This window comes from Lissotriton vulgaris, chromosome 6 (assembly GCF_964263255.1).
Source record: "Lissotriton vulgaris chromosome 6, aLisVul1.2, whole genome shotgun sequence".
Lineage (NCBI taxonomy): Eukaryota > Metazoa > Chordata > Amphibia > Caudata > Salamandridae > Lissotriton > Lissotriton vulgaris.
In genome coordinates, this window is record NC_141694.1 from 75,802,216 (window position 1) to 75,815,748 (window position 13,533).

General features: G+C 51.5%; 1 protein-coding gene across 4 annotated transcripts in view; it reads left to right on the forward strand.

Annotated features, from left to right (window-relative positions):
• The window catches only part of LOC147706820 (large ribosomal subunit protein uL14m-like), a 28,145-nt gene that overhangs the window by 5,796 nt on the left and 8,816 nt on the right, over window positions 1-13,533 (forward strand). For 3 of the 4 annotated variants that reach the window (XM_086925952.1, XM_086925950.1, XM_086925951.1), the window contains exon 2: window positions 2,677-2,775. In XM_086925952.1, the coding sequence (XP_086782078.1) occupies window positions 2,699-2,775 (77 nt within the window). In that variant the 5' untranslated portion in view covers window positions 2,677-2,698. Of the gene's footprint in view, window positions 1-2,429; window positions 2,563-2,676; window positions 2,776-13,533 lie in introns of those variants that run through there. The other variant, XM_086925953.1, reaches the window with a different exon arrangement.

A 13,533-nucleotide genomic window follows, 5' to 3' on the forward strand; every position in this document is an offset into this window, starting at 1 on the left:
AATGCTATCGACCCACATAACTCCTTATTTCATTACATACAATTATTAAAAGGAGTTTAGTGTTTTTAAATTTTTTTTTAAAGATGCATGTTTTAGTGTTTTTCACTCAATAGAGCACTTTCTTTGATTCTTGCATCTCTAAACAATGCGGGCTGGCCCGAGGCATTTCTGAGCACTCCATGCCAGCTCCAGCCACAACTATGCTATTTCACACCCTGTCCGGCTCTGGGGGAGCGGGCTTGGGACTCAGCGCCCCGCTATTAACACAAGCCGTAATGTCTCCTATATATATTTTTTTCTTGCTGCACAGCCATTCATCCTTGCATATTGAGGGATTCACAGCCAAGTCAAAGACTCACTCGCCATCCCTGCAGCATGCGCTTAAACCCCACTTAGATATCTGCCTCTCCTTGCCTCTACTGCAGTTTTGCCCCGCTGGATCGTCGCTGGCGCTACAAGCCCCTTCCTCCTCCCACGCTGTCTTTGGGGGGCGGGGGGGGCTGTGTGTCATGGCCGCGTCTCTTGACCCTGCTTCGCCGGTCCCCTCAGCCTTGGCCTTCGATCTCCGGCGATGGGTTCTCTGGTCAGGGGTCACTCCGTACTTCCTCCGTCTTTCTCTCCCGGATGCTGCGATGCCCACTCTTGATGCCAGACGTTGGTTGCGAGCCCGGCTGCTCAGCCGGGTTTGCCACTCCGCAGATTCCATTGTTCGCCGGCCTGGAGGAGTGCTCTTAGGTGCCTTCACCCCGGGAGACAACACCATATCAGCACCAGTGAGGGGAAACCCTGGATCCTCAGGATGCTCGTCGGGCGCTCCTCTGGCTCCGCGTGCCTCGCCATCTCCGCCCCCGGCTGGGCCTCGCTGCAGCACTCCTCTCCTGCCGCTTGCACCCCTCATGGAGCTTGGGGAGAGATCCTACCACCCACTATACGGCGCCATGAGTCGAGGATGACCCCCAGGTTGCGTGCGTGGTCGGTGGGTGTTGGAGCTGTTCCCAGTGCGGTCGGCTACCAGGAGTCGTCCCAGGCCGACTGGGTGGATCCGAGAATGAGGACCTCCGTCTTGTCCGAGTTCAGCTTCAGTCGGCTGTTCCTCATCCATTCGGCGACGGCCTTCATTCCTTTGTGTAGGTTGGTTTTGGAGATGTGGGGGTCCTTGGCGAGGGAGAGGATTCAGCTGGGTGTCATCGACGTAGGAGATGATGTTGAGGTTGTGCAGTCCGGCGACGTGGGCGAGTGGTGCCATGTAGATGTTAAACAGCGTAGGGCTGAGGAATGAGCCCTAGGGTATGCCGCAGATGATCTTGGTGGCTTCGGAGCGGAAGGCGGACGTTCTGTGTTCTGCCGGAGAGGAAGTCTTGCTTTTTGAGGGAAACAAAGTCTCTCCCTTGTTTGCCCAGTACTTACATCACCACAGAGGCATTCAGTCTCCACAGACAGGCACAACATTACAGCTCTTCCTTTCCTGATAGTAGTGTTGTATTGAAGTGTAGTGTTTCTTTTCAATGGGATTGGGTATCAGCTTATTGGGACAACATATATACACTAATGGCAGGTCTCTAGTCTGCACCAGTGTTTTAAAACACTTTCTAAATTGGTTATTTTTCATTATTCCTTAATTGGATATATGTACTGGTGTAAATAGGACACAAATGTACTTAACACGTTCGGCGCTTATGACTGAACCGTTCCGTCACGCACCTCGGGTGAGCTGTGCTAGTGACGGAACGGTTCCGTCACGGCCCGCTCGCCGCGCCTGCTCGGCGCGTTCTATTGAGCGGGCGCGTTCATGACGGAACGGTTCCGTCACTAGCACAGCTCACCTGAGGCGCGCGACGGAGCGGTTCCGTCACATGCGCAGGTGATCCAGTGTTGGAGGTGGGCGACGGCCTCCAACGAAATATTTAGGGCACTTTTCTGTTTTATTGCATATTAAGGATTGCCAACAATGGTGAACAGAGATTTAGAGACAGAGGTCTATAAAGTATTTAACTTGAAAAAGGAATAACAGGATTTCTGTTTTGATATGTTTAAGCTTCAGGTAGGTACTAGACATCCAGGAATGGATGAGGTGTAATCAGTGTTTGAGGCATTGACTGTCTGGTGTCGGGGAAACCTAATCTGTTTTTGCGTCATTAGTGTACTGGTGAGATTTTGTGTTCTTCTTTGAGTATCAGCCTAGTGTGTTTTAATGTACAGGATATTTGTTGTACATATGTCTTCTATCTATAAATGTAAAGTATTTATCACAAGTATTTCCTAAATCGCCCCAATATTCAAAACCTATGTGCATATCACGAGGTTTTGGACCAAAGTTGATTCTTTTGATATAGTCCTACACATTCTATTATTACATAGGGGATATTTCCAATTTTAAATAAAGTAAAATGAATTGATTTGCCCACAATAACACAATGCCTTTGGTCCAGTTGCCGAAGCTGAGATTAGAACCCATGTCTCTGCCAACAATTACATCATATCGCCTCCCAATCACAATCCAGCTGTGATTTCAAGAAGTTTACTACTGACTTGCTCCTGATGAGGTTACCTCTTTTCTTTTGTGTAAGTTGCGTCATGCTACCTAATTTTCAGTGTGTGTCAAGACTTGCATGTTGTGGCATGCTTTGTGTTATCCAAGTCTTGGTTTCAGCCAATGTTGTGTTCTTTCTCACACAGGGCAAAAGAAAGAGGGACAGCCATGGCTCTACTCCAGAGAGGTGCGAGTGCGCTCTTGAGTCACACAGTAAGCAGCACCCTCTGCCAACGCACATTCAGGTAATATTCCAATTGCTGTGTGGAAGGTTTTGAAAGCGGCATCCTTGGGGTTGTGGGGAGGTTTTTGCTATTGTTTTTCTTTTCCATGTATGACATCACAGATGCTTCAACAGTAGACATCCACCATTACAAGGAAGGATGGAGCAGCTAACAGCATATGTAGATATGTACTCTGAGTATGTCCCAAGAGTTTGTGGATTTGGAAAACAGTGTAGTTTGGAGGACATCACAGCTTATGTTGACTACACTCTATATGAATCAAGCTGTGAAGTCACCTGCTAAGAGGCAGTGTTTGGCACACACTGGATTGGAGGCACTCGAAGAGTGTGAATTTTCCTAGCTTTTTTTTTTTTTTACATTTTCAAAAACCTTTATTGATAAAATTCAGGTCAGACACAGTACAACGTGCAACACTGCAGTTCAAATATACCAAGCACAGGGCAGGTCAAGCATTCAATTACAGGTAGGTAACATCCTGTAGCATATTCAAGGATCATGAAAGCCGATATCACAGCTCCAAAACACTGAGGTCCCTCCCTCACAGGGAAACGCACGCTGAGCAGCGACAGCAGTGAGGAATTAAAACAACAAAAAAAACAGAGGCGCCTATGGCAAGGGAGAGAGCTGTCCCTGACCAGCGCCGGCGGCCGCCGCGGACTCTGGGCCGGCGGGGAGCACGGGAGAGGAAGCGCCACTGGGGTGGGAACGGGAAAGCAGGTAAGTAACAAGGGGGCCCCAGATGTCAACAGGACAGTACCTAGCAGGCATTAAATCCTAGAACTCCGATAGGAGAGTCTGGCACCGAGAGGCATCCTCCAACCAACTCTCGGCCTTGGGGCAGGTCGGCCACCCCAACACATGGCGACCCTGTGCCTAGCAAGAACCAGCAGCATCGAGTCTGGCACCGAGAGGCATCAGGACAGAATTTGATGAAGCCTAGAAGGCACAAAGGTGGATCGGGGTGCACTGCCGCGCCAGTGATGTCAGAAATGGCAGAACACACCGCTTGCCAGAACTCCGAGACTTTGGGGCATAGCCATGCTAGATGGGCAAAGTCTGCAGCCGGAGCTGCGCAACGCACGCAATTGTCATCAGGTGATAGCCCGAGCCTGTGGAGCCGCACCGGGGTGCAATATAGCCTGTGCAAGTACTTGAAATGGATCAGACAAAGCGGGTAGTTCAGTGTTAGCTTCTTCGTCTGGTTACAGCAATATAGCCAGTCAGTCTGCGAGATGTCGATTCCAAGATCAGCACTCCATGCCTCACGAGCACGATCAGAGGAAATCGGAGCAGACATTAGGGTGAGAGCGTATAATTTGGTGACTAATTTGTGCGGCGACGAGGAAGTAAAGATGAAATCTAAAGCCGGCATGGTGGGTGGGGGCTGAGGGAAAGTGGGGTGTAGTTTCCTGCAGGTGGCACGCAGCTGGTAGAACAAAAGCGTGTCCTGCGGCCCGAGTTGACAGGAAGTGAATAAAAGGTGTTCCCCGGATATAGATCCGCCACCGTCTTCAAGCCTAAGCGCGTCGCAGTCCTAGACATGCTCGAAGCCCGAAGTGAGGGCAAGTCCGGGTGGTTCACTTTTGGCACGGAGTTGGCAGAGAGCAGAGGGACGACAGAAAGCCGACGCAGGCCGGACAGGGCCCATCGAAGCATCTTGACCGTGTCGACCTCAGCCTGAGGGCGCACCGCGGGAGCAAACAAGGCTGTGGACAGAGGCCAGGGAGAGGCCACATCTGTCTCGACTGCAACATGAGGATGATAAGGTGGAGGGGTGGATCCAGAAGTGCAGGAAGCTGGCCTGGGCACACAAGGCATAGATCCTGAAGTTAGGCGCGCCCATCCCACCGACAGACATGGGTAGAGTTAGGATGTCATAAGCTACTCTAGGCTGTTTACCCGCCCAAACGAGCGAAATGATTAGGGAGCACAATTTGCGGAAGAAATGAGAAGTGAGGGGGTTAGGGATGTTTAAAAACAAGTAAAGAAATTTAGGAAGGACCACTATTTCGGCGATTGCGATGCGGCCCGCCAGAGACAGCGGAAGTCGGCTCCACGATGGAATCCTGGATTCCAGCCAGTCTACCGTCCGACCAAAGTTTGACCTCCACAATTCATCCAGATCCCTAATCAACCAGATGCCCAAGTAACGTGTGGGGCTAGAGGCCCAGACAAAAGGAAAATCAGGTGAGAATGGCTCGGTGGCATCAGTTAGAGGGAAACAAACCAACTTCAGTTGACCTGGATACCAGTCAGCCCGCCAAAGCGAATGATCTCCCCGACCAGCGGGCTAAGGTTCTCTTGCGGAGGCAGACATATAGTGTAACGTTGTACGCGTACAATGAGATAAACAAGGAGCGGGACGAAAAACCAATGCCCCTGTGAGTGTGGTGCTGCCACAATCTGGCGGCCAGGGGCTCCATCGCTATAGCAAAAAGCATTGGCGATAGCAGACACCCCTGGCACGTGTCACGAGCAATGGTGATAGGGTCGGAGACTAGACCGTTAATGCGGAGAAATGCCGAGGGGTTGGTGTAAAGGAGTTTAACCTTTCGCAGAAAGATCTCACTGAAGCCCATACGCGGCAAGATGTAAAATAAGAAAGGCCATTCTAGCGTGTCGAATGCCTTTGTGGCGTCCTGCAAGGCAGCCACAGCAGGAAGGTTAGGATTGATTTGATGCAACACTGAGAAAATTGTGTGACGGTTGTGTGAGGTAGCCCTACCCGGAATAAAGCCTGATTGATCGGGGAGAGCAATGGTGGGCATAAGTAAAAGAAGGCGGGAGGCAATCAATTTGGCAAACATTTTGTTGTCTATATTTATAAGAGAAAGGGGACGATATGAGTTGAGACGGTCAGCAGGCTTGTTATGTTATATTCAATTTGTACAGTGCACGGCTACTCAAAGTGTCCCGGCGCTCGCTCCAGAAAGTTAATCCACACTCGGAACCAAAGCTAGAAAAGCAGTGTTCTTCATTTTTTCTTAAAGAGCAAAGGGTCATAAACCCTCCGAACAGCCAGTGGTAACAAATTCCAGGCCAGACCAGCTTTGCGGACAAAGGAGCTCCCGCCAATCCTGTGGTGATTGAACCGAGGAGTCTGAATTAGTAGCTGATCAGACGAGCAAAGTTGTCTAAGAGGTTTGTAAAAAACAAATCTCTTCTGCAAGTAGATAGGCCCTAGCCTATAAAGGGCCCGATGAACAATAGACAGCATTTTAAATTTGAGTCGAGACTCAACTGGGAGCCAGTGCAAAGATGGCTACGAACACTCTTGTCTAGATGGTAGCAGGCTAGCAGCTGCGTTTTGAACCACTTGTAGTTTCCTGGTCAAATAATCAGGGCTGCCGACCAAAAGAGCATTAGCATAGTCTAAACGGGACAGAATCAAAGCCCGAACCACAGTCTTCTTAGCGCTAACTGGCAAAAGGGGAAGACATTTTAAAAAAACTTTTAGGGTGCCAAAACAGGTCCCTGTCAGCTTTTTTTACCTGTGTTGAAAAATACAGGTCTTCATCAAACCAGACCCCAAGATTTTTGGCAGAGCCCTTACTCTCAATGGGGCGAGGGAAATCTAAAGGCCACAGCCTATCCCTGAAATCCACTGGAAATGAGCTGTACAGGAGTACTTCAGATTTTTCTTCATTGCACTTCAACTGTGCGCTCACCAGCCAGTGGAACACCGAGGATAGACAGTGCTGCACAGCACCCACCGAGTCATTCCTCCTCTTCCAAGAAAACAGAAGCTGTGTGTCATCCGCATAGGCCATCACCTTAGCCCCCAGTGACTCCCCAAGATAAAACTGCGGAGTCACGTAGATGTTAAAAAGGAGAGGGCTAAGGGATGGCCCCTGTGGAACGCCCGTAGACAAATGCAGCGGTGCAGAGGCACACGGAGGAAGCCACACCTGTTGTGATCTATCCTCCAAAAAGGAGCGAATCCAACTCCGGGCGAACCCGAGATACCAATTTCCATTAGGCGAACAAGGAGTAGAGTGGGGCATGCCGTCGAGAGATCAAGCATAACCAAAGCTGCTCCCGCCGGCATCCAGACACTCCCGAATCGCCTCTGTCACCTCCAGTAGAGCGGACTCCGTGATGTGAGAGGCACGGAACCCGGATTGTGCTGGGTGTAACAAGCCTGCCATCTCTACAAAGTTGGTAAGCTGAGATGTCACAACCTTCTCACAAACTTTAGCCAAACTTGGCAAAAGCGAGATAGGCCGGTAATTGACAGGGAGCAGCGGATCAAGAGACGGCTTCTTAAGCAGAGGCAGGATCAATGCCTGCTTCTATAGAGACAGGACACACACCTCACAAAGCGACTGATTGATCACCAGATTGACTTCAGTATTAAACGTATCGGCCACTTCCGCAAGGAGCCTAGCAGCGCAAGGGTCTTTAGACGAACCAGATTTAAGTGCTTTAAGATTTCTAAGCGAAGTCGGCAAGTCCACCGGGCTGAATGCATCAAAGGAACACCCCATCTTTCTCCTGTATTGCCAACGGAACTCTCTTGGGAACATTCGAAAAGGATTCCTGTATACTGACAATTTTATACTGAAAAAATTTGGCCAAGGTATTACACCAGGTAACTGAGGAGGGTATCACCGCCACCTGGGTACTGTGAGCCACAAAGCTCTGCACAATGGCGAAAATTTCTTTAGAGTTATTATTAGCCTGGTCAATAGGATCCGAAAAATATCAGCCCTTGGCTATCCAAATGGATGAATAATAGAGTTTCTGTTTGGCTCTAAGGGCCTGTTTGGCAGTGGCACAATAACCACTAGAGCGCCAGGCTCTTTCCAGGACCTTACAGGCATGTTTTAACATCCTCAGCTCCAAAGTGAACCATGGCTTCAAAGGAGACTCTCTCCTCAGCTTACCATGGCCAGGAATGGAGAGAGCATTGACTGAATCAGTAATCCAGTTGGCAAAGCCAGCTACATTATCCTCCAAATCTCCAGAAAGGAGAGGACGCTCCGCTGCCAAAAGACCGCTGAGTTGTCCTGCATCCAGTTTCCTGGAGGTGGGGGAACGATGGTAGCTGGCTGGCCGAGGCGGGCGTTGCACAGCCCAAGAAAAAAATATGGGAAAGTGGTCCGTCCAGGCGACCGGTAAAGGCTTCCCCACGAATGTAGGGAAATTGGTGCAGATAGAATCAAGGGTATGTCCCCCTTGATGGGTCGAATGTTTCACCCATTGAGAGAGTTGGGCCATCTGGAGAATATCCAGAAAAGCAACTGAATCCGCCGACTCTATAAGATCAAGGTGGATATTGAAGTCCCCAAGAAGCAAATAATTTGAAAAGCGTAATGATCTATCTGCCAGTGCGTCCCGAAATGATTTCAGAAATGCCCCTGCTAACCTCAGTGGTCGATATAATAAGTACCCACCCAAAGTAAAAATGCGGCGATAGTTGAAGACTTAAATCTAGAGCCTCAGCCCCTCCCCCCCCCCCTCCCCTCCGAAAGAGGATGTTTCACTATACAGAGACCAACCTTGTCTGGTTTAAAGAGCAAGGTTATCAGCACCTCATGCAAGGAAGGCAGGAAGAGGCCGGTATCGAAAGAGTCATTTTACATAGCTGCCAGATGAGGTTCCAAGAGATCGGCGAACTTTTGTAGAACGAGGCTGGCAGACCATCTAAGCCAGGGACCTTATCTCCGGGTAGACTGCTGATGGCAGCCAGTTTTTCCTCCCTGGAAAACGGTTCATCCAAGAATTTACGGTGGTAGTCCTCCAACCAGACCAGCGCGATGGAGTCAAAATATTGGTCGAAGTCCTCCCGTGGGGGAGGAGTGCCAGCAGAATAGAGGTGCGAGTGAAAGGAGAGAAAGCAGGATTGTATGTCCTCCGAGCAGGTGGTCCTGTCCGGGCCTCCATCGCTCAAGGCCACGACATAGGAAGCGGCTCGCGGTGGGTGTAGAAGGTTGGCCAGAGTATGGCCCGGGCGATCCCCCTCGCAAAAGCGGCGCGCTTGACCCTCCCTGCCCAAAAAGGACAACTCTCAACCAACCTCCTCCAAGAATTCAGTGTGTTTTTGGCGCAGTGGTGCCAGTGTCGGGACTAGGGTGCGCCGCCTGGGCAGCATCCAGATCCTTAATTTCCTCCTCGAGCTTAGCCAGGGTGGTACGAATAGATCGGAGGAAGCCGGCCTGTTTGGAAATGCACTCACATCGGATGACGGCCTTGAACCCTTCCCATAAGGTGGAAGCGGATTCCACAGAGCCCACGTTTAGATCAAAGTAGTTAGTAATTGCAGTTTGGATGTCTGCACAAAAAGCAGAGTCAATGAGGGCGTTAGGGGGGAGGCGCCAAGTGAAGGCCCGTCGCGGGGAATGTGGAGGGCGAAGACGGATCTGGACCGGTGCGTGATCAGAAAATGTTCGAGCCATATGCACTGCGTCAGTGAGCCAAGACAAAGCGTCCGGCGAGGTAAGGCAAAAGTCAGTGCGCGACCAGCAGCCCCTCGTGCCGGTGAAGCAAGTGCCTTCCCGGGCGTCGAGGTGGGAGTGGTGCAAAGCGTCATAGAGAGCGCTGTCAGTTAAAATAGATGTAAGAGCCGCGAATGGGACAAATGGGAACCCAAGCAATCCAAGGACGCAGATAAAGTGACATTAAAATCCCCTCCCCCCCCCAAGGTATCGCCTTGGGGCCACAGGATGAGATGAGGTGCCAGATGTGACCAAAAAAGTCTGCGTCATCGCAATTGGGGGCGTATACCGCGGCAATCGTAACGGGCTGTTCAAGTAATAAACCATGAAGGATGGCATACCTGCCCGCCGGATCGAGGAGCACCCGGGCGGTCGGCCAAGGAAGGCCCCGCCGTATCAAAATGTAGACACCCCTGGCATAAGATGAGTAGGTGGCAGAGTGAGATTCCTCCCAATATCGGGATTGAAGTCTGGATAAAGTTTCCGGCAATATGTGCGTCTCCTGCAAGAGACATATATCCACTTTGTGCCGCCGCAAGTGTGAGTGAATCAGTCAGGCCTTGCGGTGATCGTTAAGGCCCGGACGTTCCAGGAACAGCAGACTATATCAGTCATAAGGGGGCAATTGTGAGTGCAACACCTTGCAGCGCAAGTGGCAAGCCACGTAAGTAAGCACAGCGCACCTAAGGAACAGGAAAGAGGAAGGGCGGCAGCTAGCAGCACAGGTGGGAGGGAGAGCAGACAACTTGTGATGGCCCCCGGGGAAGCTCCACAGTGCGGGCAGTGCGTGCAAGCATCTAGCTAACCGGCATGGTACAGAGTGCAAAAAAACAACGGGGAGCAGCAATAGCGCCGCGCAGGATAAAGCACAAGAGGTGCCGCAGAGCAGAGGAGGGAGGGACCAGTGGAGCAGGATATTGACCAGCCAGACCTGAACAATGAACATGAACAAAGCAAGTCAGAGAACACATTGCAATGTGGCATACAAGAATAAATGCGATGAACCAAGACAGTAGGCACAGCACAATGTCAGTGTCAAAACAAGTGAGAGCATTACTGAACAACAACGCAGTGGCAAACTGAAGCCACTGAATAAAGAACAAGGCACGTACCCCGCCAATTGATCTAGTGGTCCCGAAGCTGGGATCCCAATATATGTGGGGTGATAAATCTAGGAGTTGGCACTGCACAGGACAAAATTTGCACAATCCAAATATATGCAAGAGAAGATTTTTAGCAAAGATATATATATATATGTATTTTTATTTTTTTATCTGTACACTTTTAGAATTGATGTAGAATTTTTTTTTTTAACATACATAAATAACACATAATATTGCACAACATACATAAGAGATTGGGAAAAGCTAAAAGTGACAAAGATGCATTTTCACTTTGAGACCTACCCAGCAACAATTCACACTTCAATCATACTTTCATTCTCTCAGATTCTCAACAAATAATCCTACCTAAAGTTCTATCATTCCACTTACAACAGAACGATGGGAATGTATGGAAGAATGTATGTCACACATGGATGGTAGATATGTGGCATAGAACAGAATATTATTCCAGACAAATAATCTTAGTACGGCCCCTAATTAATATAACACAGTATGCCGTATTTCTGGAGACATGAGCAAACTGAAGCCACCCCCTCTATAGAGGAGCGTCAGACCCCCACAACCCCCAACCCACCCGACCCTACCCAACAACCCCAGCCCCCAGAAACCCCGCCAAACCCGCACCCACACCAACCCCCCCAATCAGGTTGAGTAATCCACCCGCCCCGCTCCGGGGAACCCACAACTAGGACCCACACCCACTCCAACCCCCCAATTAGGCAGAGAAACCCTCTCACCCTGCCCAGGGGACCCACAACTCGGAGAGGGTAACACAGCATTAACAGAGGGAATCATCCCGGCGAGGGCATGGCAGGCTCGGCGAACACCCCTGCAAGAAAGCAGGGTGGCCAAGCTTGGGTAGTAAGTGGCATCCAGATCAGACATCAAAGTAAACAAATCATAATGGTCCGCAGTGTCAATCGTTGTTGCTAAGTCTGTCAGTGTTCTCCCGGGGAGACTCAGAGTGGGATGAGCGAGCCTCTTGGCAAACGCCAGTTCCGCCCTCGGGTCGGGGAATACAAGTGTCTTGGAGCCCTGCCGAACTCTCAATTTCGCCGGATAGGCAAGGGAGTAGCTGACTTCATGTTTCTGAAGGATGCGTTTGGACGGCAGGAACTCCCTCCTGGCGGCCTGTACAGTGAGAGTGTAGTCCGGATAGAAGGACAGAGTATTGCCCTGGTGCGTGGTAGTGCCCTTGTCACGTACAGCCCGGAGGATGGCATCCCGGTCACGGAAATTTAGGATCTTTGCCACAATGGGTCGGGGTTGTAGACCAGGGCCAGGGCGCGGGCCTATGGAGCGATGGGCTCGCTCTACGGCGAAGAACTGGGATAGCACGTCCCCGAAGAGCTCCCTGATGAGATGCTCGACGAAGTCCTCCATTCTAGCAATGTTGGTTGACTCTGGAAGGTCCGTGATGCAAAGATTGCTCTGACGAGATCGGGCTTCTAATTCCTCGTTTTTCTCCCCGATTATGGCCAGGATCTTGTCCATCTGAAGCAGCTTCTGCCTATCCCCTGTAGCCACATCCTCCGCATCAGACACCCTGGATTCGACATGAAGCAGCCTATTGTCATGAGAGTCCACTCTGGCCTTCACCGAATCGAGACGCGCATAAAGTTGGTCGAGCTGAGACGCTATGCCGGTGACGGTGGACTTCACTTCCAGCATGATCGCCTTGAGATCATCGTAGCGGCTCAGGGGGGAGGGTCCATTGCGCCAGCAGAATCTGGACGTCCGAACCTGTGCCGTCCTAATGGGAGTATCTTCTGAGGTCGAAGGCGATCTTGGGTTGCTTAGGGTCGGATTTCCCCATGGCGAACGATGCACCAGACGGGCGCGTGTTGCGGGAAGGAAAGAGGAGCAGACCAGAGTGAAGAACCACCAGGAGCCAGCAGAACAAGCAGTCGATCCTGGAGGGGTGCCAGACCAGGGTACAGTGGCCGAACTGGCGCAACGGGGTAAGCGTCGCAAACCACGCGGGCAGGAATGGGGGTGGACAGCAGCCAGAGATATGGAATGGGAACTGTCACAAAGTCTTCAAACCAGCCGCCGCGAGCTAGTGGCTGGTATAGCCATGAGGTGAGTGCCTCGCTGCATACGGACCACGCATCAGGCCCAGCAAAAATCTGCAGTAACTTTCAAGGGAGCCAGGGGCGGCAACTGGCCAGTAGTCTGGGAAGGCCCGCCCCACCGTACACCAAGCAGCAGGCCGCCGAGCCAGAGGCGAGGGGCTCCCAGTCGGGCTGCTGCGCAGGGCCGGCTAAGCAGGCAGCGCCTCCCCGAGTCCGTGAAGGCAGGCAAACGGCGGGGATCACAGCAGGCAGGAGCCGGATATAGTGTGAGTGGGGGCGCCCCCGAGAGGGATGGGCACCGACAAGGGGGGCACGGGGTCAGCGCGCACTCTACCAGGCCCGGGCGCCGCGGAACTTGCGTAGATGACAGCGGGGAAGCAGGAGCAGAATTAGGCCGCAGCGCCTCAGGGCCCAGCCGCACAGCAGTCGGCCCCCAACCCCGCCAGCCTCCAACCCGGGGGAGCGCCACTCACCAGATACCAACCGCTCCAGCGACCAGCAAGGCAGCAGGCCCAGCGGGGCGCCCAGGGCCACACAGCACCAGCGGCAGCAGGAACGGCCCACCAGAGGCCAAGGCGGAAGCAAGGCGCCGACCACGAGATCCACCGCTCTGCCGTGAGATCAGGTTGAGGAGGGCAGAATAGAAATCCGGTTTTGGTGCGGGAAGCATTGAGGATGCGACAGGATTTTGGCGGATACAGGAGCTTGGCCGGCAGAGCCCACTCAAGGTGCGGCCATCCTGCAGCCAGCCAAGCCACGCCCCCAATTTTCCTAGCTTTTAGTAAAGGAAAGTCCAGATTTTCTTTAAGACAATACATAATAAACAAGCAAGATTGGCAGCATAATACCTTAATCAACTATCAATCCCAGCAACTCCATCCTCATCTGAGAACTTAACTTTCACCTACAAGATGGCATTGACCCAAACTCTATGGCCCTTCTAGAAAACCTTGGAAATCTTCCTCTTACCCAGCACATTTCCGAACTCACCCACACAGCCAGACTTCTATTGGACCCAATTTCCTTCCCAATCCGCAACATCACAGTTGACAAGCCAGCAACTATGAGCTGGACAGACCATGCCCATGTCAGTTTTGAATAACCAATCTACATCACCACCGA